Source organism: Pipra filicauda, unplaced genomic scaffold, assembly GCF_003945595.2.
Source record: "Pipra filicauda isolate LSUMZ 115617 unplaced genomic scaffold, ASM394559v2 scaffold67_size6003252_pilon, whole genome shotgun sequence".
In the NCBI taxonomy this organism is placed as follows: domain Eukaryota; kingdom Metazoa; phylum Chordata; class Aves; order Passeriformes; family Pipridae; genus Pipra; species Pipra filicauda.
This window is the reverse complement of record NW_024104842.1, coordinates 627189-653518: the sequence shown is the minus strand read 5'-3', so window position 1 is coordinate 653518 and position 26330 is coordinate 627189. Positions and strand designations below refer to the sequence as shown.

Below are 26330 nucleotides of genomic sequence, written 5' to 3'. Positions count from 1 at the left end.
ACTAAATTTTTCCTAATTTTGCTTATGAGAACACTAATAACTTCATCTTTAATTTCTATGCAACAGTAATGAATATAAATGCATGTAAACTTCAGTTGTCTACTATACCTTCTAAAGAACATAACCTCATAATGTAACTGATTCCTTTTTTTTTTAAACAAAGATAATGATCATTCTCCTACAAAACCACAGGTCTAGAACCAGTCATTGCTTGGTGTGTCAATTTTCTGCTTTTGCAAATGCTGACTGTAGTGGCCTATTTTACATGTATGCGCAGTGTAAGACTGTACGCTGTCTGAAAGCCAGCACTCAGCGCTCACGGAGTTTATAAATTCAAAGAGAAATAACAGAACAGTTTTAAGTAACAGTTAATTTGTTTTAATCTTGCAGTCATCTAGATCCATTAAAATGTTGATCCATATCATCAGTTTCAACAATATATTTTGGCTCCTAGAAAACATTTTCTTGTTTTTCTTCCAGTGGCGCAAAGCACATTCAGGGAGTACAGCTTAAATGCCTCTATTATATCTTCTATGCTGTAAAAGCTCAGTTTCTGCTCCAATTCTTCACCCATTCACAGAAAATCTTTAATCATCCAATTTCCCATCCATGCCCTAACACTGAAGCAATTTGGTAATTTTAACTTTTACAAACCATTTGCTTTTTATGTGACAAGATAAGTAGAGAAATCTTATACCAGAGAATCTTTAGCATGTATGGTAATCCCAAAGACTTGTAAAAATTATTGTTCAAAAAATATAGTGAAGTGAGGATTTCAAAAACATTTTTCACTTGACTGGATATGCAATCTTGAAGCCCTTCAGGTAGTCAGGATAAAAAGAAATTCAAATTCAGTCGCTAACTGCCAGAGGGGAGTGCAAAAGTTGCAATGTTTCTGAGTCATCTGCAAGGGGTCATCAGAGCTGATTTCATAATATTCATGTCTGAAATTTTAGGCTACATACTGTTTCCTCTTGATGCAATAAGACTTTTCTACCAATCTCATTAAAAGAAGGCAAAATTTCTAAGTGAACACTATAGAATAGAATTTGGACAGAACTTAATGTGGAGGAACAGGATGGTTTTTGAATACAGAAAATGAGGAAAAATCAAAACATTAGCCCCACTGTCAACAAGAATCAACATTTCTTCCAATTTAAATTGACAACCCAAGTCACTACAACCAAAATCACTCTTAAAAACAGAAATAAAACACAAAAATCCACCTCAAATCTGACAGTCTTACATATGCCAATTCTATCTAATTAACAAATGCTCAAACTATAATGCTCCCAATTCCCAGGGATGATCCTCCTTAAGTGTGATTATCCATGAGAACTCTAATTAACAATATTAATGATTCTGTAATGGAAATCAAAATCAGCAATCATTTCTCAGCAAAGCATGAAAATGCACTTTAGCAGAATTTGCCCTGAGAGTGACATTTGAAACAAACTAAAAGAAATCCCCGGTCTGGAACATGATGCTTGAAATCTGATTACAAAGTCAATTAATCTAACTTCTAATAAGCTCGGCAAATCAAAAAGCTTCTTCAGCTGCTTTAAAAGCAACTGGGGGAGAAGGAAAGGCAGTATTTTAAGAATCTCATGAACAAAAGTTTTGATCAAATATGACCTTCAATGAACAACCAATTCAAATCAAAGTTCTAAAAGCCAGTGGATTAAACCTGTTATAAACACAGAGGCCTGCTGTCCCTCAATGGCATAAGTCTGCCAACACACCAATCCAGACTGCAACTTTGTCCTGAATTCTAAACAAACAGTAAGTCTCTGCAGGGTAAACTACCACTAAGGCCTCCACAACCTTTTGAATTAAAGATAAAATTGGGGGAAATGCTCAGCACACACTGCAGTTTACTACTAGAATCTCTGCTACCTCTAGATAAGCAGCATGTATTTTCCATAAAGTTCTTAATATTTATGAAATTATCTTTTTATGTGAACAAGGGCCAAAGAACCCCAGCTCCCAGAAGTTTACAGTTCTTCTAGACAAATTTCTGCTTTACATTTTGTGAAACTTTCCTTAGTTGTTGTTAAAACAAGGAAAGAATCACATCAGCCTTGTTGATTAGAGGTTTGGCTGTTTGCTTTTTTAAGTAAATTCTTATTTAATATAATACTGTCATACTTTGGCTTCTAATGTTAAACAAGTCAGAACAGACAGTTTTCAGGTTGTTACTAAAATCTCCACACTTGCACAGCCAGAATAGGCCAGAAAAACAAAGACTATTTACAAAGCTGGTGTTTTCCGCTTCATTTTTATTTCTGCTCATCTTATTTAAAATAGTATCTATTCTAACCAATACTTTGCCTCTTTGTGCAAGTTAGTGACAGTGCATTTCTTCAGCACTATCCAGATCAAACACAGATGAACACAGAGGACTTCCTTGGCGGACTTCTTATTCCTATTCATCTCTTCTTATATGCTCTGTTTTTCTTAGATTTTTTTCTTAGATTACTACCTACCAAGACATGATAAGTATTTTTCTGAGCTGTATGAATACAGAGGCTATAGTGGAGCTGACAGGATTAAAAAAACCAAAAACACCACCCAAAAAACCCCAACAAACCAGCAAAGAGCATCTAGCATAGGAGAAGATGCAGTGCTTGTCTGCTTCTCAGCAGTCCTCAAAGGCCTTAAACACAAACATATCCATACTCTTTTGTCCTCCTTTTCCCCCTGAGTAACTTCTAGAGGCACAGTCAAATCAGGACAGTTGGCAAGTGCAACACACTGTGTTCCTGTGTGTTACGCATGGGGTTTCGGGGCGTTTTTTCTCCACTTTATGATTCTTGTCAGAAATGCTAAGAAAAAGTAATGTAACTTGAAAAAAAGAGTTAATTTATTAATAATTATGGCATCCAGACTCACAACATAAAACAGACTACAGCAGACTGGAGTGCACTATTTACCATTACTACACCGATCTGTAGTACTAGTAAAAACTGTGATTCTAGTACTAATTGTGGCTGGTATCACAGCTCAGATTTCTTCTACTTTTACAGCAATTGAAAAAAAATCTTTCTGTGTTTCTGTTAACTTCTGAACTTTCTGATAACTGCTAGCTATCACTATAGTCTTGAAGCAGCAGCCAAGTACAGTTACAATCCTACATGCCATTTTATAAATTGAAGGTTTTGAAACATGTAACTCTATGGAACTTTGAAGAAAAAAATTACTTTTCCCCTGAGGCTGCTGAGCTACTGTAACTCAGGCCTCTACCAAACACCAGCGTGTACAAGACAACTAAGCCTTAAGCCCACTGTTCTTCTAAAGTAGCATCCCATGCTAATGTCAACAAAATTTAATATTATTTGATCAGTCAGGTAATAAGCACTTAGTAAAACCAAAATGAAGACAGCACAATATCACACCAGACTTAATCCTACACAAACCAACTATTCTTAAGCACTGAAAATTTCATGTATGTCCTGCCACAGAGACAATGAACTATTCAGTACTTAAATTATTGGCGGAAAAGACCAAAATCTCCATCCTGTGAACTCCTTGAAACAATCTCCTAAAGAAGGAATGGAATTCCTTTTGCAGAAGTGATATGTCAGCTTGTCCATTCTATAAACATGTCAGAATGCCAAGAGAAGCACTGCACTCTTAAAATGCTAAAGACATGTGACAGGCAGTGTGAACTTTTAAAAAGCACATACAATCTCTGTTTTAAGAGAAGCAATATTTTTGACAAATAAACTGAGCTGGAAAAGTGCTAGCCTGACTTTTATCTCATGTGCACTTTGAACAGGAAGCATTATGTGATTATGACTCTATGGAACAAAGTGAAAAAGCCACCCAGAGAAATATTATTTGCTCTTCAGCTGCATAGCAACTTAAAGCTTATCACTGACAATGCAAGCTACTCACATATTAGACTTCTTATATCTCAAGATTCACAGACTAAACTATACTGTTTCAGAATATAAATAATCCTTGGTTGCAGCCCCGAAGGAGAGCAGAAAGTTTTAGCAACTATTGCTTGCCACTTAATCATACATGAACAAGAGGTGTTCACCACTTTTCTCTCTCTCCTCTTCTCCAGGAGCATTAATTAGGCACAGCTAGAAAGACTGTAACCTGGCAACAAACCACTGATATTGTGTTTTGCATACCTCAAAGAATTCGGGTGACTTGTTTGCAAACATGTCTGAGGAATATGAATGAATCAGTTATGCACAATTTAGTTTGAAACAGTTTCATTTTTTCTTTTTAACCATTCAGTGATTCTTCTATTTCGCCTAATCTGAATCTTAAATTAACACATTCTGATTTATTTTTTAAATAATTTGGTGGCTTTACCTTTTACATGCATCCTGGTTAACTGTACTTTAATATTAGAAACAAACCAACCAAACAAACAAACAAAAATAAAATAAACCACACCCCATACAAACCAACCTTGAAAGAGTCAGTAACAAATTATATTTGCAGCTACAGAGTTACGATTTTCATATACACCCCAAGAGTCTTTCAGTAATATCATCTAAAATATGGCATCAATATAAATGTTCCTTCTAATAGTTACAGCGAGTAACATATATTTTACAGTTTTTACACATTTAACATTCAGTAAGTTTCTACACAATGCTTTTAATGCATATATATATCTATGCATATATATATACATAACATTTTTTCTTTATAAGAAAGGCAATCAAAAGCTTAATCTTTACAATTTTGGGTTCAGAGAATGCACAGGAAAAATTTAACTCAGGAAAAGCTATAAAAAAAATACTTAAAATAAGTCAAAAGGCAAATTCTGGAAAATTTAATTAAATTTTATTTATAGCACTTTGAAATAGAAAGCTACACACATTTCAAGTTGTGTCTTGTACTACCAGCTGAGAAATCATGCTTAGCTGGGACTGTTAAATAGAAAGCAACTCTTGTTGCTATTTCAAGGACAAATTGCTCCTTTTCTAACAAGTCAAGGCTTAGAAAGTTTCAAGTAAAATCATTATCAGTATCAGCAAGTTGATGAAACTGTAGCAGTTGCAAGACCTTCAAACATGTCGAGTCCATCATTGCTTGCCCTCTTTTCAGGGACCAGTTCTGGGAGAGGGAAGGGAAAGAACATCGCTGCACACCATATCTGGTTTCTAGAGCACGTAGAAACCACCCTTAACAGAGTATAGGAACCATCATCAGCAAAACAGATTTGAAATTTTAACTAAACAAAACCAAACTGAACAAAGCAAAACCTCAATAATAATAAAATAATTACGTGTTTTATTTGTTAAATTTAACTTCACTGAAGTGTCTGGATGTAGTGAAGTATATAGCCAAATCCAGTTTTGCAGCAATATCTAAGTAAATCTGATATTAGCACAAGCTTTCAAAACTTCCCAAATTCCATTTAAAAACCTACTGTACTTCAATTTAAACAATTTCTGTATATGACACCAATGGAACAACCACACAAGTAGTTAGTGAAACAATCAGATACTATCAGTGTCCAGTCAAATCTGTCTCACTTCTGTAAATGCACAGAAAGTTATTGATGCATTTTCTGTAAAACACTTTTTGGGGACAAAAACTTGGCATCCAGAGAGCCCAGCATGTGTTCAAATCCAAACTTTGACATGCATCACTTCCCTGCTATGAACATATAGCAGTAATTTGAATTATGTTCAAGTGGAGGGAGAGAGGGTCACTATTGATCTCTGCTACATGCAGCTTATACGCCAGGTAGGTACAGAGAGATTTGAAGAAATACAGAACATTCAACAGTTAAGAGTAACTCTGCCTTAAAATAACCTCTAGAGATAGCACAAAGACTTAGAAGCAAAGACGTGCATAGTTAAAGCTCTACACCAAACAAAGACTGTATTTTAAAAAACTGAGAAAACACGTTCTTCACATCTTAGTTAAATGGGTGAAGTAGAATAAAAAATGAGGAGAAAAAAAAGAATAGTAAATAATTAGATGCAGTAACACTTCAACTTCCAGTTGCTACCACATTGCTTTCTGCACATTTGTAAAAAAAAAAAGTCAAGTGAATAGAAAACACAATATTTAGACCATATATAAAATGAAAAAGTTCTGAAAATATGTTCTTAAAATTGTCTACATAAAATATTATGTCCAGAAATTATGATTCAGTACTAGATAGTCTAGGCTACAAGCAATAAATCTGCTAAGGTCCACAAACATTGTTAACTTCCTTTCAGGAAGCCGAGGGGTTGGCGAGGGGGAATTTTCCCAATTAGAAGATCCCTGATGGGGTTACCTTAGAATGCAACTGATTACTTCCAGTTCAAAAAATCTTTTGGGACAATGGCAGAGAGCTCCCATTGTCAGCCTCATTTATGGTTATTTTAATCGCTCCAGCTTATTTTTGTCAGCTAGGCTGCTTGTATGTCAAGCTTTTGGACAGGCAATATAATTGCTATACAGAGGAACAGTACCATGTTGCTAAAACTCAGTATGGAGAGACATAAAAACCCCCTGATGAGTACACATTAGGGAAATGAAATGTTAACTCCTATGTCAATATGAAAAATTATTGTAATACAACCACATATGATGTATGTTTCTTTGAAGAGAGAGCAAGTAAAGCAAGCTTTGCTGTTAACATGAGCAGTCATTCATGATTTGAGAGAAAGCTTGCTAAAAAAAACATGACTGAACTACTACATCAACATTACAGCAGGTTTATAAAATATTAGTGAAAATGGAACAAACTGCCAGCAGGTTCTCAGTTAAGCATGTGGGCTCTCAGTACCCACAAAAGCTTCTCTTACTGTGTTACATGAGCAAGGTTTGCAGGACCTGATGCAAGTCATTGCTCTGGTCACTCATCTCTCTTATTCAGGACAGTTTTTTGTCTTCAGGTAAAGACAAAAAGGGTTACTATGTCCCAAGAAACACAATTACACAGTATTATAAAATCAAAATAAGAAACCATGTTTAAGCAAAATACTTTGGGATAATAATGTTATGCTATTCAGTTACCTTCATGACCAACAGAGAATTACTACTGAAATGTAAGTAATTCAGTAACAAGTGAATTCTACAGGTCTACTGTTTGTTTACTTATGAACATCAAAGACAAAGAAAAATGTATTTAATCAAATTTTTAGAATGAATGCGTACTTGCTTCTGCATAAGAAATGCAAAGGATCAATTTCTATGTTCTTTGGTAAAGTTTATAAGCATTTCTTACATAAATACACAAACACACACATATATGCTCTCCGGAACTCTGGCTTCACCCTGCAAAATCCCTTCACTATCAGTCTTCTTAACACTGAGTAACTGTTGACAATGAATGTGGTAATATTACCACTCCAACAATTTAACTGGGAAATGGGGAGCCCCTGAAGGGGAAATTCCTCTGCAAATGGCCCCAGGAATTTCAAAACTAACTGGAGTTGACAGATTAACCTAGGAACCCCTTAGGCAGAAGAAGAGGCTACAAGGAAAATAATGAGACGCATGGGAAGCCAATTATGCACAAGAGCAACACATTTAATTGTTCAGAAACTGGTTTGTTGATCCAGAAGGATCAAGCTGTTTAGACCTCTGCAAACTATTAAAAGCTGGACAGTTCTGCAACAAGTATACTTTTTAAACCTTACAGTTCATAGGTTTTGTCTGTAAGTTTCAAGGTTTAATAACCATCTTAAATAAGGAAAATTGCTCCATGTACCCCAAGAATCTTTTTCCTGCATTCACAGGATGTCTCTCAGATTCCCTTTTCGATGGCAATTTGAATAACTGCAGCTTACCTTGAATTACTCCCACAAAAGTGGCACTGAAGGCCCAGCAAGTCCAACACAGCAGTCCTACCCTGCAGTAAGAAGCAGTTACAGCTGTGTTCCACAGCAACACTGGCTCACGACTAACCAACATGCAAAAAATTATCATTTAGCACAGGTGTGTTATTTACTCGTGTTTGTGCTTTGCAGTGCTGCAATTTTGCTTCCAGCTTTCAGTCTCCAAACAATTTTCAGCCGCAGAAACTGCTGGTTAACAATGAGAATTTCCAGACCAGCTCTGAGCAAGAAAAGGTACTGATACTTATCAAAAGGCAGGTAGCGTGTTGAGCAATAGTGGAAATCAAGCTATCACTGCCGTTCATGTTACTACACCAGGTAGCTATATACACAATGGTACTTAATTCCTGTCAACAGAAATGCTGCTTCCAAGCAGATTTTTGTGTACAAAGAGGAGATGGTATACCTGTGGGCATGCAAGCAAATCAACAAAGTCATGAGATTAAAGCATCTGGGATCCAGTGGCATCAAAAGACATTTTCATCCTTGTTCTGACAAAGATTTATTAACTTACAAAGTATTCATTTATTTATTCAGACTTTACTTCTACTCACGTATCCAGAGGGGATTCTACACTGATCAGAACCTATCATATTAATTTTTTTATTAGCCTTATTTGCCTTTACATATGAATCAAATTAAACACAAGGCCATACACAGAAATATTTCTGAACCTATCTGGTTTTGAGTAAAAATTTCAAGATAGTGGAATCGTGAAGTCAAATAATTTTGGTATTACAAAATTATGTGCATTCTCTTTAGTTATGATTATTGTATCAAGTAAATGAGAAATCCTCCATTTGTAACCAAATTCTTGCATGCACACTGAAGAATCCATACCCAACATCTAAAAAGGAAACTGTAACTAGAAAACTGAAAATGACTTACCAGATGCCAAAGTATATTTATTTGTAAGGGCCTTGGATGCTTGTTGGGAAATATGTTCAGTCTTTGTCACATAAATAATGGATAACTGCCTGCACAGTTTTAATCAACACTCTCCAGAAAAAAAAAATTACTAAAGGTAGCAGAAATGAATGCAAGTTAACAGTTAAAAAAATATAAAACTCTGTAAATTAAATTCATTTTATATTTATTGCTTACTAGTAGAACCTGCAAGCATTTGGATAAACAGACCACAGAGTCTCTCTGATAGAATTTCCATTGGAAAAGCTCTTAATTATTCTCCACAGAAACATTTTTTGCTGAAGATAACTGTAACCTTCGTAACAATATCAAGGAGAATGAGTGATGAAATAACTCTCCATACAACAATCATTTGTTATAGAGCCATAATAAATGTAGATGAACTCTGTCTACACTAGTGGACTTAGTGTAAATGAAAGAACAATACTATATTGTAGGTAAGTAGTAGACCATTTAGGCACAAAATGCAAATTGCTCCCAAACCACTTAAGATTTTTCCCTTGTTTAAGAAATTCACAGAATCTGCAGTGACCAGATGGAGTTGCATCAGGTGACCTTCTCACATCTCCATATCTGTGCACAACTGTTGTCAACAAAATATTTTCAAATGCTGGCCATTCTTGTGTTTGACTAGACTGAACGACTCAGTTTCCAAAGGATTTTTATCACCTCTTGAATTACAGACTTGGCATGGCATGTATTTCTTACTCCATTTTCTCCTATCATCACGTGCTGGATCAATATTCACTGAAACATTTAATCCACATAATCTGCAGTAATCTTGCTGTCACTCTAATCATCACTCCCTTACCTTTTTATTAAACAATGCACATCAAAACTGATGTGTCACTTGAGTCAATGACAACTTGACAACTCATATTTCACTAACAGTTTTGAACCTTCTCACGCTTACCAGCTCTACCTGATCTGTATCTGGAAAGACTAAAGTCAGTCCAAAATTTCACCACAAAATTTCATCATGTGGTATGAACATTTTTAAGCAAGCAAAAAGGTAATTGAAAGATTATTTTTTTTTAATATTTGCAAGCACAGTTCCTCATCTGTGGGCTTCTGTACTTTAAAGACAAGTCTCCATTCAGAAGTCTGATCAGGAATGGTGTGAAATAGTTGGGATTATGAACTGCTTAGATTTTTATCCCTTTTTTTCCTGAGCTATGTTTTGCCTATATCCATATACAAAATGATCCATTTATTAACAAATTACTATCTCCTCTTGCATCTTTTTTTACATTAAAATGCTCTGGACAAACACAGGTAACCTAAATATTACTGTACTAGCCAGGAGCACAGATAAAAAGCACATTCATATAATCAAACATCAAAGAAAGGCACAGGCCATTTTTCCATTTCTGATAAATCTGCTAAAATTGATACTGTAATATTCAAACTACCTTCAAAGTGAACTATCATACCAGACTTCTTATGCAAAGGCATAGTCATCTTTCCTTCCCCCCTCCCAAAGTAATTAACATTCCTTGCACAGGCAGCTGGACATTTGTTAATCATTAACTCTTTGTGAAATAAAGACAGGGAGAGAAACTCTCATCCATTCCTCACAAGGGTACACAAAGAAATTCTGTTAGAAAGAAGATACAGTGAATACTGTAAAATTCTTTACAGTAACAAAAAGATGTTGTATTATCATAGCACAATCAATATGTTGCTGACAATATTTGTTTTTGTAAGCAAGACTTTCCACGTTCAAACCTAAGTAATTAACTCAGGAATTTAAGCACTAAAAAACGAGCACTTTCAACCAAAACAGAAGGAAGGAGGTATCTTTTAAGATGATGAACTATGCTGTTAATCTCTTGGATAGTAAAATAACACATACAACCAGAATCGCAACAGCAAATATAATAGAGGCATAACCAACGCACACATTCCAATCTTATCTAGAATCACTTTGATTCCCTCTACCTTGCTTTCATTACAGGAAGGGCACAGCAAGGGCACTCCTCTCAGATCAAACAGAAAATTCCACAGACAGAAGTTTCCACATGTCTGATTCGTTGCAGATTAAACCCTTATCATTAGACAGCAATCTCTAATTTTCATAAAGACAGGATATACCCTGTCATGGCAAATCTACAGGCAAAGGGGGGAGAGGGATTAAAAAATATAGTTATAAAACCCCTGTAGAATGAAGATGTTTTCCCTAGGAAAGAGCTACGGGTGTCACTCTCACAGCTTTGGAGAAATGGAGGGGACAAGGTATCAACCAACATGAAAGATCACATACATAATTCCATAATCCATAATTCCATTATAAACTTCTTTGCACTGAAAGTCTTTCAAGCTGAACTACCAAACTCCCTCTCCCTCATAAATACGAGGACTACAGGCAACGTGTATGAGAAGTCTGTATTCATTTTTATCACATTATTCATTCCCTCTGCATTAATTTTTAGCACAGTATGTTACATATCTTCATTTTTTTTAACCGGATGACTGAAGCGGTTCTGTAATGCTCATGTACGTTACCAGTACCATTAAAATCAGAAGGCTATTCTGTAATTATGCTTCTTGCATTTTGAAATTTTAACATAATAATCTTTTCATCCTTAAGTCCCGTACAAAATACAAATAAGCGCGCTATGATCAGCAACTTCAAAACCAAAACGCAGGATCACTTTCTTGTGTATAGAGGTCGTTTCAAGCTCTTTGCATCAGCAAAACAAAAAATTGCCTTTCGTATAAACACCCAAAACGACTGATTTAAGAAACATGCAGATTTTGGAAGCAAGTCATGCCAGTGGGGAGTCTTCTAGGTAGAAGATAAGGCAACAGGTAGAAGAAATACAATTACTGAATTTTCTGTGTGTAACCTGCCCCATCATATAGGTAGATATTCAGTTCTGGTATCAGTGATACCACCACAGACAAGTCTGTAAAAAGACACAGAACTCTGAGCTGAAAGAGCTATTAACGACCACTTATAAGAACCATGAAGATAGTGATTGTCCTTTACTACAAATACTTTAAAATTAAATAGAAGCAGCTATTAGAAGCATGGATAGAACACAAGAAATTTGGGGAAACCTCATTTCTGAATAAAGAAGTTATCTGTTGCAGTCGTGTTGCTAGATTCTTCAGACAGTTCTGTTTTCCAAAAAATTCCTCTCTGATGGCACCAGAATGCTAGAGATTTTCTTTTCTTGAGCCACATGGAGAGTGATGAATTGAAAATTCATTTTTGGTCACGTTCAGATGTCCAGCATAATAAAGTCACAGATGTAATAAGAATGATACACAGATTATAAAATGGACCTGCAAAACATAGTTTCAGCAAAGCCCAAAGTATTTTTAAATCTAAGTTCTAAAGCTGCAACTACTGCATGTAATAAATTGTGGAAGTTTGCCAAATACTCATGTAGGTTTGTCCTCCGTTAAATATGTCCAAACGCTGTATGAATAAAGTCTAAAATCTTCAAAGAAAAGAATAAACATTACGCAATCATTTCAAGCACCCCTCCTTTGACCTTAATATGTACTTCAAAAGCTCAGCAGATGCTTAGTAGGAAATAAATCCCCAATTCAACAGATGTACCAACAGTGATATAGCAAGATGCACCTTCCAAAGCTTTTGGCAACCCTTCCCTTTTATTATTCCTCTGCTCACAAGTACTTTTCAAGTCAAAGAGAGACCCAAGCAAGTTAATAGGCCCTTAATACGTATTCCATTGCCTGAACTGATTGCTGTTTATAAGGTAATCTTTCAGACCGCATGTGGCTCAGCTCAGTTCATTTCCTACAGAGACACAGCCCCCAGGCAGCTCCGTTTTCATCAAACCAAGTTGTAACCCAATCAACACCTTTCACAACAAAACAATCCCTTACTTTCAGCATGCCTGCAACAGAGAAGAGGAGCCCCAGCTTTTGAATGGCATCTCTACTTGGCAGCTAAGGTGATGCTTTACTCAGCAGGATACCTAAGAAAACTCTAAAACTACTTTGGAAGATCCCCCTGCCAACAGAAAACATAAGATGATGTTTGTCGAAAACTAATTCACCTTTTTTCAAAAGACACATTCTAAAAGCTACATTAACAACCTAATAGCACTTTGGAAGTTACCACCATCACAAATGCAAATTACATAGTTTCCTTCTACCCTAAGAAAGAAAGAAAAATAATTCCCTAGCTCCAGGCTGCTCAGGACCTTGGTCCAAACCCAGGCCTCCTTAACCTCTGCCAAACTGAAACCCAACATTAGTTCTAAATGCCAGGCTTAGTTTGATGCACCCGAAAAGAAACATGAATGTAACAGCATCATACCACAGGTTAAGCCAGTGGCACCATTAATTCCAGACCTCGGACTGAATATAATCACGCCCTCAGTACAGTAAGTACAAAGCTGCAAACTGCAGTCAAGATCAGATGGTCCCTGCCGGGTTAAGGAGGTAACCTCTTCTGAACTCGAGTACTCACATGCACTTGACTAAATATTCAGGTGTCAGGCAGCCAGTCTATGGTACCAGCAATCAAGCAAAATAACTCACACCCAGAAGTTAGTTATCTCCTAGGAAAATGCTTTCTGGATTGCTTTCTGTGGATAGCAGCAAATTTAGGACTTGTCCTCAGTCAGATGGATAGTGGGTGCCTGGGTCTACCTTCCTTTCTTTAAACAGACACAACTTGTGCTAAACTGGGTCTATAATGCTTTAAAAAAAAATTTTTAAACCTCTCCTAATACTACAGAAGATCTAGGAAAATAAGAGTCATTATTAGTATGCTGCTATTACAACTATTTGTACTGTCTCCTAAAAGAGAGCCTATGTGCCAAATGCCTCATTTTTAAAACCATAACAAATTGGTGGAAAATATATTTTAGTTGCATGAAATTTTACACAAATGTTTTTTAAACTCAAAACACTACTCCATTTAGGCACAGTTACTTTTTTTTAAACATAACTAATTTTTTATTGCACAATGGCATGAGTTTGCCTTTATGCCACTGAAGAAAAACACCATAAAAGCAGAATGAAACCATACAGATCATCATCTCAGTCAATTGCACTCTGCTTTTCAACGTCATACTGAACACATGGAAACCCACTGGATACCCTTAACTAGAAAGCAGAAAATAATATCCTATTTTACAAATAGTCTACTCGAGTTTTTTAATATCTGTAATTAACAACCACAAATATGCCTCCTCAATGTGATAAACAAAGTCTCGAGTTTCTATAAGTTTTGAATAATAGTTTATTATATGGTAAAAGCAAGCAGCCGGCTGGGTGACAGAAATGGGACCAGTTTCCCAAATCTGCACACCCCTACTACAGGGTACATTTAGTATTTAACTTAGTTACTTCATGCATATTAATTATATCATATACATATACATTCTACAGGTTTTTGCTAAGTATTTAATATATGGGGTTTCTTACAGCTAAAGCTAAAAGGGTTATCTCTACAACCAGTTATAATTCATGTATTCTTGGACGAACAGGCGCCTAAAGATTTAAAGTTCTACTATATTTTATTCTTAGGATAGCAAGGAGGTTTTAGGCCTTGTAAGGGTCTGTTTTATTTCTTTATGGGGGTGTAATTAAGTTTTACAATCCGTTTGTTTTATTTTGATGTAATCACCCATTTGTTTCACGAATCACAGTTATTTATATATCACACTCAATTTAAGTGTCCCACACAGATACAGCTTTCTTTTCCATCTTGCAGACTAAGCTAGTATTTCAGCTGTGCTCCATGCTTGACTATCACTGAAAATTATGGTTGGGAAGAGAAGTCATAAAAACATGGGATAAATGCTTTAAAAAACAGGTTACTGTGTTTGGTTGGACATGGTACTGTAAGTGGCTTTACTATTTATTGTCTCAACAAAACCTTTCTTCTGGTGGCACTGGAGAAGCTTGATAAGGACTCTTCCCCAAAGGATTCACAAGAGTGTCAGTGGGAGAGTTGAAATGTGTAGATCTTATCTCCCAGTCAAGTGAAGTTGTTCTCATGCTGCTCACCTTTCTCAATTCAACACCCAAAGGAGGGAATGCCAAGGCAAAGTACAAAATAAATATACCACTAGAAAAAATACTTAACATATATCAGCATTAAAATATCTTTCCAGAGCACCTAACTACCTAAGTAATCTTTACTTGTCCCTTCCCCCCTTTTTTTTAAATACTGTATTATTTTCACTAAGCTCTTCTCACAGAAAAAGCTTGGGGAATAATATTTCTGCATCTCTGACCTAAAATACTTCATGTTTCCAGAATAAAAACAGCTGTATTTTTTACTATTATTTAGCACAGATAACTAAAATTTCTTGAATAGATAGATACGTTTCCAACATTTCTTAAAACACACAAAAAACCCCCCATCCCAACATACACTTTTATCCTGATACACACAAAAAATGCCTCTCAAACTTGGAAAGCATTACTTCAATTTTTTCAAGAGCTTGAATTATACAACATGCAAACAAATAGCCCCTGTATTATTTCCCAAAGAAATAGTGAGTTTAACAGTTTGTGTTTGAATTCCGGGTTTTGACCTGAAATTCTATTCCAGATGTCTGTGTATCAGTGTGACAACTGACCAGACAATTCCAGAATCCCAAAATAATCTGCATAAGTCCTTTGGTTAAGAAAAAACTGTCTGCTGACTAGAACGTCATTCAAATATCCAGCATATATTAGAATCAGGTTTTAGCTCTCAACTGCTAACTGAACTACTGACACAATCCCTCATTTAAACAATTAACCTTCCAAATTAACATTTACAGGCTTAAGAATTTAACTCCAACTTGGAATTTATAGAATCTAACAATCCTTGTGAGGGCTTTTATTTTCATTTTGGATTTTTTGCTCAGGTTCTTTTTTTTGTTTTGAGATTGCTAATTTTTGGAGGTTTTTTGTTTTTATGGGGGGTTTTTTGTTTTGTTTTGTTTTGTTAGTTTGGGTTGGGGTTTTTTGGTTTGTTTTTTTTTTCAAACCATATCAGAATAATCTTAAATTCTTACTCTAGCACTTTTATGCTTCAGCCACTGAAAGAAGTTAGCTGCTATAGCTATATGGCAAATCATTAACTTCAGTACAATGTAATGCAGCAATACAGAATTCAGGGTAGGATAAAAAAAATCTTGCCTGAAAAGCTAATTAGACACGGAAGATTAGTCTGTGCTCTGATCTTCACTCATGACTGTACCTGAACTAGCTAGGGAAAAAAATTATTGCACAAAAAGCAGCAACCATTTAGTATTCTGTAGAAATAGAGAACCTCCTAATCCATCTCTCTCTTTTCAAAAGTAGTGGGAAGGACTACTGTGTTTTGCAAGAAGAAAATCCTATGAGAAGACCCTGTTCTATGAAGGTCTTCTTCCTATTTACTTCTCATTTTTAACTGGTCAAAATACCCAAATAAAGAATTTTAATTGGAAAACCTACATGGCAATATGACTGCATCTCTAGACAGAAGCCAAGCAGGAAATGTCATTGTCACAACTTCTGTAAACAACCTTAGATGCTGATGTGAAGATACTCTAAGATTTAATCAATCATATTAAACCCACCTGGAATATTCTTTCCTGACTACCTGATTACAGTTTTTAATTTAATGCTTAATAGCTTTCTAACAAAAAGATTTCCTCAACATTTCCTTTCTGTTAATAGTTTTCAGTGACCTATAACCTATCTGATGGATCTGCAAGGACTCAGAATATACACAGCACTAAGTCAACATGTAACATGGACACTGTATAGGAGTAAAATGGAAATTATTAAGAACTTCTTGGTGGTTTTTTCTTTTTTTTTTTTTTTTTATTTTAAACTGAGAGAAACTAAGTTTTTTTTATATTCTGGTGTTTATATCCATGACTCATATAAAAAGGTTAACAAAGTATATGGAAGGAGCAACTTCAAGATGCATCATTCACTGAAAAAGTGTAAAGAAAGTCCCATATTTGTAGGCTGGTTAAGTACAATTAACTTAAAACCAAATCATACTCATTTCAGTTTTGATTAAAAATGCCTCCCCTATCTTCAAGTGGTTTATAACTATATCTGTACAACAAACAGACAGACAGAAAACGTTCCTGGGCACTGGAACTTGATTCTGTATACTGTTAAACTGCTTTTGGCTCATGCCAGCAACCACTTTTTCAAAGAACACCGGGGCACAGGTAGGAGTCAAATTGCAGCAGACAGCATTCCCAACAATCTTGGTGCTGCCACCCTGCCTAAAGGTATGAGGCTTTTTGGCAGAGATGCAGGCCAGTTAGTTTCTGTTCCAGACAATGGTGCTGGTTTTATAGATATCCAGTTAAATGTTCTACTCCACTGACAATCATAGTATTTAAACTTTGCTAATGCCTGTCTTCATATTAAAACTCAAGAACTCCGAGTGGTGGAATGATTTGAAAAGCTCAAAAGCCAAAGGTCACTGAAGAAACAGAACCTGAAGCTATCACTCATATGTTAATCATATCCTGCGTTTAAATTAATGTAATTACACGAACACTACAAAGAAATGTTAACATACTTATTTTATGTTAGCCATGCTCTGTTAGTTCCTCTTAAGAGTATAATTCAGTACTTTGCTTTATATAGTTAAAATCTCATTCATTCTTCTTAATGAATTACTATCTTCCCAGTTGGAAATAGTTCTGATAACATTAAAAATAGCACCTTATAGCCATTAAGTTTTATTGACAGTATTTTATGCACACAGAGATAGTGCAATAAAATTAATTTTCTTCCACATGCCTCCATTAACATTTTTTTACGTGCTCCTTTAACATTCTTTACCAAAACAAATCATCTTTCCTTATCACAGTAGCAAGGTTACACTTGAAAATTACGTTTCAAGGGGAGACTACACAAGAAAGATAAATGTGCTAAATGTTATAAACCTCATGCAACTCAAAAACTCCCCAAACAGAAAATAATCAGAAACTGAGAAAGTGTTTGAAGGAAGTATGTGTGTGCCCTGCCTATGCTACTGGAGACAGCATATCAGTCTAGGCAGATCTTTTGTTGTAATAAAAGTATAGTCATACTTAGATTTTTTAAGTCAGCAAATTAATTACCTTAAACTTTGTTCTTATTATTAAAGCAGAATTAGTGTTATTCTGTAACACTTATGGCCTAATAACTTTAACCAAGGTTAATGAACAAACAGTAAGGTTCCTGGTAACAGATAACTATATTACTGAATTAAACACAAGTAAAAAGGTTATCATGCATGAGGTTCAGACTGCCACATCATTCTTAACACCATTCTGGAACTAGTTTATGTGCTGGGAAATATCCTCAATTGCAGAATTTTAGAAAACCTGCTGGTAGCCTTCCAAGTTGAACTAGCTGTTAAGTCTCTGATAACAATACATTTATAAAATTCACTGTGCTTTGAAACCTTATTGGGCCTGGCCTACATGTAACACCCAGCATCTGCATGTACAAGGGTTTTAAATGTAACTGCTCTAGTACCCAGCTGGCTAGACACAACAGGACACCATGGAATTCATTACTTAAACTTTCCTTCATTTATGAACATCAGCTTCCAGGATGGACCCCCATCTTCAATCAACAAGACCTTTCTTAGGCTGAATGACGCATGGCATCTACACACCCAGAGTCTGCTGTCTCCCTCAGCTATCTAAATTTTGAGCATTAGAAAGAAAACCAAAACCAGAAGAAAACAACCTTGAAAAAAGATAAAAATGAGCTCTCAATAATAAGCTAGAAGTCCTGACACCTCAAGGAATAGAACAATCTGCTTGGCAAAAATTCTTCAGAGAAGGTCAGATACTGAGCAAAACTAGTAGCAGTTCTTATTTGTACAGGTGAAAATTAGCATGGAAATTTGCTAACAACACACTGCTGCTCCCATGATAGTGTCACATCCAGCCAGCGACACTGTTCAGCCTACCTATACAACTGGAAGAAGTACTATGAGTTCTTTCCAATACCGTTTTTACAGACTAGAGCTTCCATCTTTCTTTCAACCTTTGAGGAGTTAAATATTTAATGGAAATACTCCATCCTCATATTTGTCAATCAAAACTTAAACAGGAAGACATTCTTTTTTTCCCTTCTTGCCCTCTGGAATGAAAACTAGGACAAGGAAGGAAGTTTCGATACTGCCTTAGTCGCACAAAGCTTCTCCTTTAGGTTCTCCTCCGGGTTCTCCTCCATCAATTGCTTCTCATTCCTTGGAGTTTTTCTAAATGGAAGTAGCAGCATGGTATTGACATGATTTATCTCACTTTTATTGCTCAGTAGTAATGGGATTTAGATGGTGCATGAGGTTTTTTTGTGGCACACTGGGATCTGCATCAATATAATGCATTATATTATTAATACATACCAATCTGCTCAACTCCTTATCAAATTCTTTGAGAAAATATTTTACAGCCGCTTTAGTAGGCAATTTATATAGCCAAGAGATCATCTCAATTTACAGACTTCAGTCTAGCTCACACATAAAAGCTATCTTAAATTCCAAGTTCTCCTGAACACATACTAAAGGATAAACAATTGCTTTGTTGTATAAATTCACAACACAGAAATCTCATTTTAACATTTTTCCTCTCATACTGTTATAATACTCCCAAAATCTCCATTTATTATGTAATTTTAATTTTATCTCCATACAGTAACAGTCACAATGCACGGTTATACTTCTGAATCATATATTGAGTGCTGACCTCTGATCTTCTCTCCCTTACCCACTTGGGTTCCAGTTAACAATTTATAAGCTGGAGATAGCATGAGGCTGAACTTCAAAATAATCTCATTAGTACCATTTATGTTCTTTAGTCACATTTTCAGTCTCTATAACGTCCTGAGGAAATTAGTTTCATGACTTTATTACACTTTTAGCTTAGGAAAGGAAAAATACTTCCCTTAAAACCTGGTAGCCGTGGGTGCCCTATTTCTTGCATTGCAAAAAACAGACAGTGATATAGGTGGTACAGAAACTACTGCCATTTTATAGACTTCTGTCATCCTGCTCTCCTCCTTTCCTGACCATTATTGCCTTTTCAAGCTAAAGAATACTTACATGAAAGCTAAAATATAACTGACTACCAAACTCACCCCAAAACACTTATTTCTGTGTCTTCTTGAAAAGCATCAGAGCAGACAGGAAACTAAGTAATCAAAGCAACTGCTGAGTTTGGGAGTATTAGTGTTTTGGGCTCCTTGTTAAGAGATTTACTTTGAATAGTTTGGACACAACTGCAGAAAACAGAACTTATGAAAAGCCACTGACCTAAAACACAGGTGAGTCTCAGAAAACAGTACTCAAGACTTAGAGGCAAAGATATATTAAATTCTCTTGTGAAAATTCCAGAATTATAAGTACAAACATCAAACACTAATATAATTTCCTACCTTTTGAACTGTAAATTTTTTAAAAAAAATTAACATGGAAAAGACAATTTGAAAGTCAACAAAAGTTCAATGCATGGAACTAGCTATTTGATGCTTCTAATATCACGATCACCTAGTCTTTCTGTAAATGTGATTGTTTTCGTTAATTTCTCATAAGCAAGGGATAAAAGGATTCCCCTTAGCTACTGAATACTTCAGTGTTGAGTCAAAATAACTTCTTAAATCTAGTTTATCCATCTTTGAACTGAAAGTGTAGTATGATGCTTTTCAAAGAGAGCAGGATGAGACATAGCTCAAGGTTAAAGTCAGAAGAGGCCTACAGCAAGCTGAAAAAGTCAGCAAGTTGCTTGACAGATCTCCTCTTTCACAAATTCTTTAATGTGCTTTCTTGGCTAATTATCAGTCTGCTCCCTGTATCAATGCCAGTCCATTTTGAAAAACACGACAAATACTCAGACACTGCAGTATAAAGAGTGCCTTCAGTAAAAATTCTGGTGGCTTTTAAAAAAAAAAAAAACAACAAAAAAAATGTGTCAGTACAAAATTCAAGCTACACTGTTACAATGTCGATACTCTATGTTCTTTCCTATGCTCCTTTAGATCACCATTTGATGGAAAAAGCACATGTACCAAATATAAATACACACTCTTCCCCACTCCAATGTCATAAGTGGAATTTGTTCACTAAGATTAAAAACTAGCAACCCAGCAGATAAAAAGCAACTTAAACTCACACCAATTCGTCAGTCAAGCAAACTAGCCTTGTGCCAAAAGAGTAGAGGCACACGCGCAGACAACTAATTCTGCCATGGTAGTAGCATCACAAAAATACACAAACCTGTCCACATACCCATCAATAGGTACAAATCATATTAGAGTCAAAATAAAAATATTTCTTTACTTTTTCATTCTCAGTACTATTGTCTATCACTTGGACAATAAATTGCCAAACTCTGACTCACTCTATAGGACAACTAGTCACTTCTAAGACACTATAACACACAGTGAACTTGAATATACTTATGTCAAAAGAAAAGCACAATGATACACAAATGAATATTCTGCACACATACTAGATGCCTAAAAGTGAAACGACTAAGTCCTGGAAAATATTAAATTCTCCAGTTTTGGAAAATTCGTTCCACAATCTTAACTATGAGCTTTGTTAAAAGCAAAGCTAAGAGAAGTAACACTACATTTCAACCTCTAGAACTGATTTTTTAGCCATACGAAAAAGAAGAAAAAATCTTGTCAGTAACAACAGTTTGTTCACCTAAACCCTGAAGAGTAAAGTGACTTCCTGAATTTGTATTACCCACATTCACAATTATGGGAAGCATATGGAACACATAGAATGGCTATTGGATGAATCCTATATGATTGCCATCTTTTATTCTCAGTTACAAGTCTTTTTTTCTGTAAGACATCAATCACATATGTCATCATTTACCTACATGTAACCTGTAGCCAAATTTTGCACCAAATTCCTCCTCAATTTATTTCAAGAATCTTAGATAACAGCACAATATCAATGTTCTATCTTTATCAAAGATATAAATGAATGGGTAGCTACATAGATGTCCAACCAAAATGTTCAAAGTCAGCACTAGAATTTTATTGAAAACAAAATTATGATTTTCTGAATACATGATACTGGAAAAATTCTTGGAGTTGTTCATCAATTTATGCATTATTACTGAATTAAACCAACAGTTCAGTCTGCTTCACTTATATGGGGTATTTTTGAGGCTGCACCTATGCTTTCTTTGGCAGAAGCCTTTTGGTGAAGAAGGCACTGCTTACTAACTTCTAGCTGGGCACCTACAATAACTCTGAAAGATACCTAACAAAACCAGTAGGCATGGCAATATCCTACCCTCCGGTAAATGAAGCAAAAGATATGTCACTTAAGATTAAAAAGCAGTCATATGATCCACAAGACAATAGCGTCTGCAATGAGGCAAACCTTCATTTTATATCAATAGTATTCTTACTTTTGCTAGGTAGCATACATTTTAAGACCTAAGCGTGGCTTTAGGTAGGCTGGATGGAAATGAGGACAGTGGAAAAATCACCTATCAAATGTATAAATATAATTTCACTGAAGTAGCAGACAGAACTATACACAGTTTTGGTGACATCTTTTTGTCCTAACAAGAACACATATATCAACTGTGACAATGCTGCTTTTCTTATCTTTTTCCTAGCATACAATTTTATTTAGCACATAAAATAACAATCATCTTACCTTTTTCTTCATCTATTCGAAAAACTCCTAAACCAGATCCATCTCTGATGGAATATCTTATCTCCCCATCTCGTCCTGCATCTTCATCATAAGCAGATACGGTCATTACTGAGGAGCCAATAGGGGCATCTTCTTTTATAAAGCCTTTATCTGCAAATATGGAGAACTGTGGAGGGTGCAAGTTTTCATTCACATCAACTATCTCAACCTCAACGTAACAGGTAGAGGACAACGAAATGGGTTTTCCTTTGTCCTTGGCCCGCACAGTCAAATTATACAGTTGTGTCTTTTCATAATCTAGTCTTTGTACAATACGTATTGCTCCACTTAGTTTGTCAACATCAAAGGTGCCATCTCCACTGTCCAAAAGACTGTATCGTACTTGACTTGACTGGCCTAAATCAGGATCGTAGGCTTCTAGCCATGTAATAATAGTTCCCTCAGGAAGATCTTCTCGAATTTTAACATGATAATTTGAAGGAATAAACTTAGGAGGATTGTCATTAACATCTTCTACAGACACTTTCAAAATAACTGTTGAAAATAATTGAGGTTCTTCAGTAGGTTGGTCCCTGGCCTCTATTTTCAAGAAATAGACGTGCTGTTCCTCGCGATCCAGAACACCTACAACTTTCACAACTCCTGTCACAGCATCAATAGTAAACTTGTCTGTATCTGTAAGAAGAGAATATTTCACTTCTCCATTAGCCCCCAAATCTTTATCAGTAGCTTCGATTTGAATTATTTCACTGTTTAGCTCTTTGTTTTCACTTACTTCAACAAAATAACTGTCTTGAAGGAACTCCGGTGGGTTGTCATTAGCATCCAAAATTTTTATATTTAAAAGGGCCCAGGCAGACTTCTGTGGTATTCCAAGATCATAGACAGTAATATTGAGAGTATATTGATTTTTTACTTCTCGATCAAGGGGAGATAAAATTTTCAGCACTCCTCTTTCCATATCAACAATGAAACTACTGTCTTCATTACCTCCAGAAATAACATACACTAGCTTTCCATTGAAGCCAGTATCAAGATCAGTAGCATTCATAAGTATTAAGCTGGAGCCCACAGGTTGGTCTTCTCTTATCTCAATGCTACTAGGGAGAGTACTTCTAAACTGAGGTGCATGCAGATTGACAGAGTGAGTATCAAAGAAAACATCCTCAACTTCACCACGACTGTGCAATTTATTTGCTTGTAAGAGCTTCTCTGCAAGCATTTTGGCAACACCAGTTTCTTCACATTGCAAGTTGACTGGTTTGCGGCTATTAGCTACAGTTACGTTGATATACAATGGTTTTGCAAAGTTCTCTCCATCTGTAGCTGTAATTTTCAAACTGTAAAAAGACATTTTAGCACCTATGCCATCTATTAGTGACTGTTTGAGTGAAAGTACTCCAGAATTCGGATTTAGGCTAAATATATCCAGTTCATTTCCAGATTCAATTTGGTATCTCACCAACTGGAGCTCATCAGCATCAATAGCAGATACAGTCGTTATTTGTTCTCCAACACCAAGATCCCTGGGGATTACTCCCTCACAATTTATTTTCTCAAAGAGAGGTATATTGTCATTCAAGTTATTTAAAATAATAGTAACAGGAACTTCAACTTCTCGACGATATGGTATACCCCAGTCGGAAGCTCGAATCCTTAAACTGTAAACCCTTGGCATCAATTCATAATCCAAGTCTTCTGAAGTACTAATAATCCCGCTGAAATGGTTTATCACAAATGGCAAAGGATTTAGGTTTGCAATGCTATAGGTCACATAACCATTTTCCCCTTCATCAGGGTCTTTTGCACTTACTCTCATGACACTTGTACCTATTGGCACATTTTCATCAAAGGAGGCTTTATAGGATGTCTGAGTAAATTCAGGAGGATTGCTATTCATGCCTAGTACCTTAATCAATACCTTTGCAGAAGCTCTTCTGTCACTTGTCACAACTTCAAGTTCAAAATGGGATGCATATTGTGCTTTTATGGGTTCTAACGTGGTAATGAGACCAGTGTGAGTGTTTAAATTGAATTTTACTTTTCCCAGTGTGTTTTTAAACACATATCTTAAGTGTGGGTAACTAGGCACAGCTTTCACCATTATCACAGGTGTGTTTGGAGGGGCAAATTCACTTATTTCAGCTCTATATATCTCTTTTTCAAATCTGACAGGACCAGACTTAAATTGTGGTGATGTCACGTGAACAACTTTTACAGAAGAAAACTGTGGGGGATTCCCTTTATCTTTAGCTTGAAGGGTAAGGTTATATCCAAAAGGGTGACTCTCCCAGTCAATGTGACCAATGGCTTTTATTCTGTATTCTTTACCTCCTGGAACAGACCTCACTGTTTTGAACTGTTGGAGTGCATCTCCTGCAACAATATTTAATGATGCTATTTCCCCATTTGAACCCTGATCACTGTCCTCTACAGTGACAATTGCATACGTTGGATCTTTGTCCGATTCTGATGGAGTCAGTGTAACAGCTGTAATAACAGGGGCGTATTCGTTTGCTTGCTCCACATGAACAGTTAGCTTTGCCATACTGCTTATGCCACTGCTACCATACAGCTTCAGCCCACGGTCCACTGCAAGAATTTCCATCTCATAACGCTTAGTGTCCGAGTAGTCAAGTCTACCAGTTAGAACTACCACTCCACTAGTTGGATGTATAGCAAACACATCTGTTCTTTCTTTAAAGCTATAGTAGAACTCTCCATTTGTTCCTATATCTGCATCTGTTGCACTGACTCTTGCGATGCTGGTCCTTATTGCTGTGTTTTCAGGCAACGAAACACTGTAAGACGTTGGAGAAAACAAAGGCCGCAAGTCATTTGTATCCAGTACCTGTATCCTGACCTTCGTGCGCGTTTCAGCATTTGTATTTTTTTCAACTGCTTTAACAGTCAGCATATAGTGGTCTCTCACCTCTCTGTTAAGGATACCTGTGTTTCCTCCCTTGGTCCGTATTCTCAAAAAACAAAAGTTTCCAAGAACATATTCTTCAGCTTTGAACAAGTTCTCATTGTCACCAGAAATAATTTTGTATCTTAGGTCCCATAATGGATTTGTAATGTAAATGCCCATTTTTACTGGATGCCCAACATAAGTCTTGGCTGCAGAATTCTCATACACAGTGGCATTATACTCTACTTGGGTAAATTGCATTGGTGAAGCATGATGCGGCCTTTGATTTCCTTCACAGTTTTCAAAATGCTGCACCAGCAGCATCAGCAGCAACAGCATAGTCAAGTATCTTCCCATGGCAGCAATTAAAAAGAAACCCTGAAACAAGAAAGAGATGTGGTAAGACTTATGACTGTTCAAATATTTATCAAATAAATGACGCTTAGTTCAGAATTCATGTTTGAAAGAAAACTAGAAGCTACACATCTAGATAATATACAGAAAGTTTCAAAATTATTTACAGTAATAGAAATGCAGATAAATTAAAACTCCTAAAAAATACCAAGAATCCATGAGATCAAAAGTCTAACATGACACAAGGGTTAAGAGTTAAGTTCAAATAAACAATTCCACGAAGCAACATGCTAGAAATATGCCAGTGCAGTCAGCTATAAGCGAGCAAACTAGATATGAACTAATCTGGAGTGGTGAACATTCACTCTGGTTCTCTACTTCCTACATGACATTGACTTCTAATAGAAAATTCTCTTCCCTCCTTTAACTTAGACTGTAAAATTGCTGATGTCCAACTATGTGGAAGTAAACTGCAAAAGTTGGCTTGAAATTACCATGAATTCTTTACGATATCCTATGTGCACCTGTTCCAAGAATTATAAAAATTGTAAACAGAGAATAATTCTATATTGTATTCCCTCCGGTTCTGAGCACCCTTGTAAGACCGGTGCCTATAACTGAAAAAAAAAATTTATCAAGCACCACAAAGTTGCAAAGCCAATAAAGAATGAGACACATTCCTTTATCCTCCTCTGTTCAGAACAGATCTGAA

At 35.9% G+C, this 26330-nt stretch overlaps 1 protein-coding gene across 10 annotated transcripts in view; it reads right to left on the bottom strand.

Moving 5' to 3' along the window:
* The window catches only part of FAT1 (FAT atypical cadherin 1), a 110762-nt gene that overhangs the window by 76669 nt on the left and 7763 nt on the right, over nucleotides 1–26330 (bottom strand). For all 10 annotated transcript variants that reach the window (XR_005566255.1, XM_027735382.2, XM_039388696.1 and 7 more), the window contains exon 2: nucleotides 22354–25642. Coding sequence is in view for 9 of the 10 variants with exons in the window: in XM_027735382.2 (XP_027591183.2) it covers nucleotides 22354–25621 (3268 nt within the window). In the remaining variant the exon portion in view is untranslated. The remainder of the gene's footprint in view (nucleotides 1–22353; nucleotides 25643–26330) is intronic.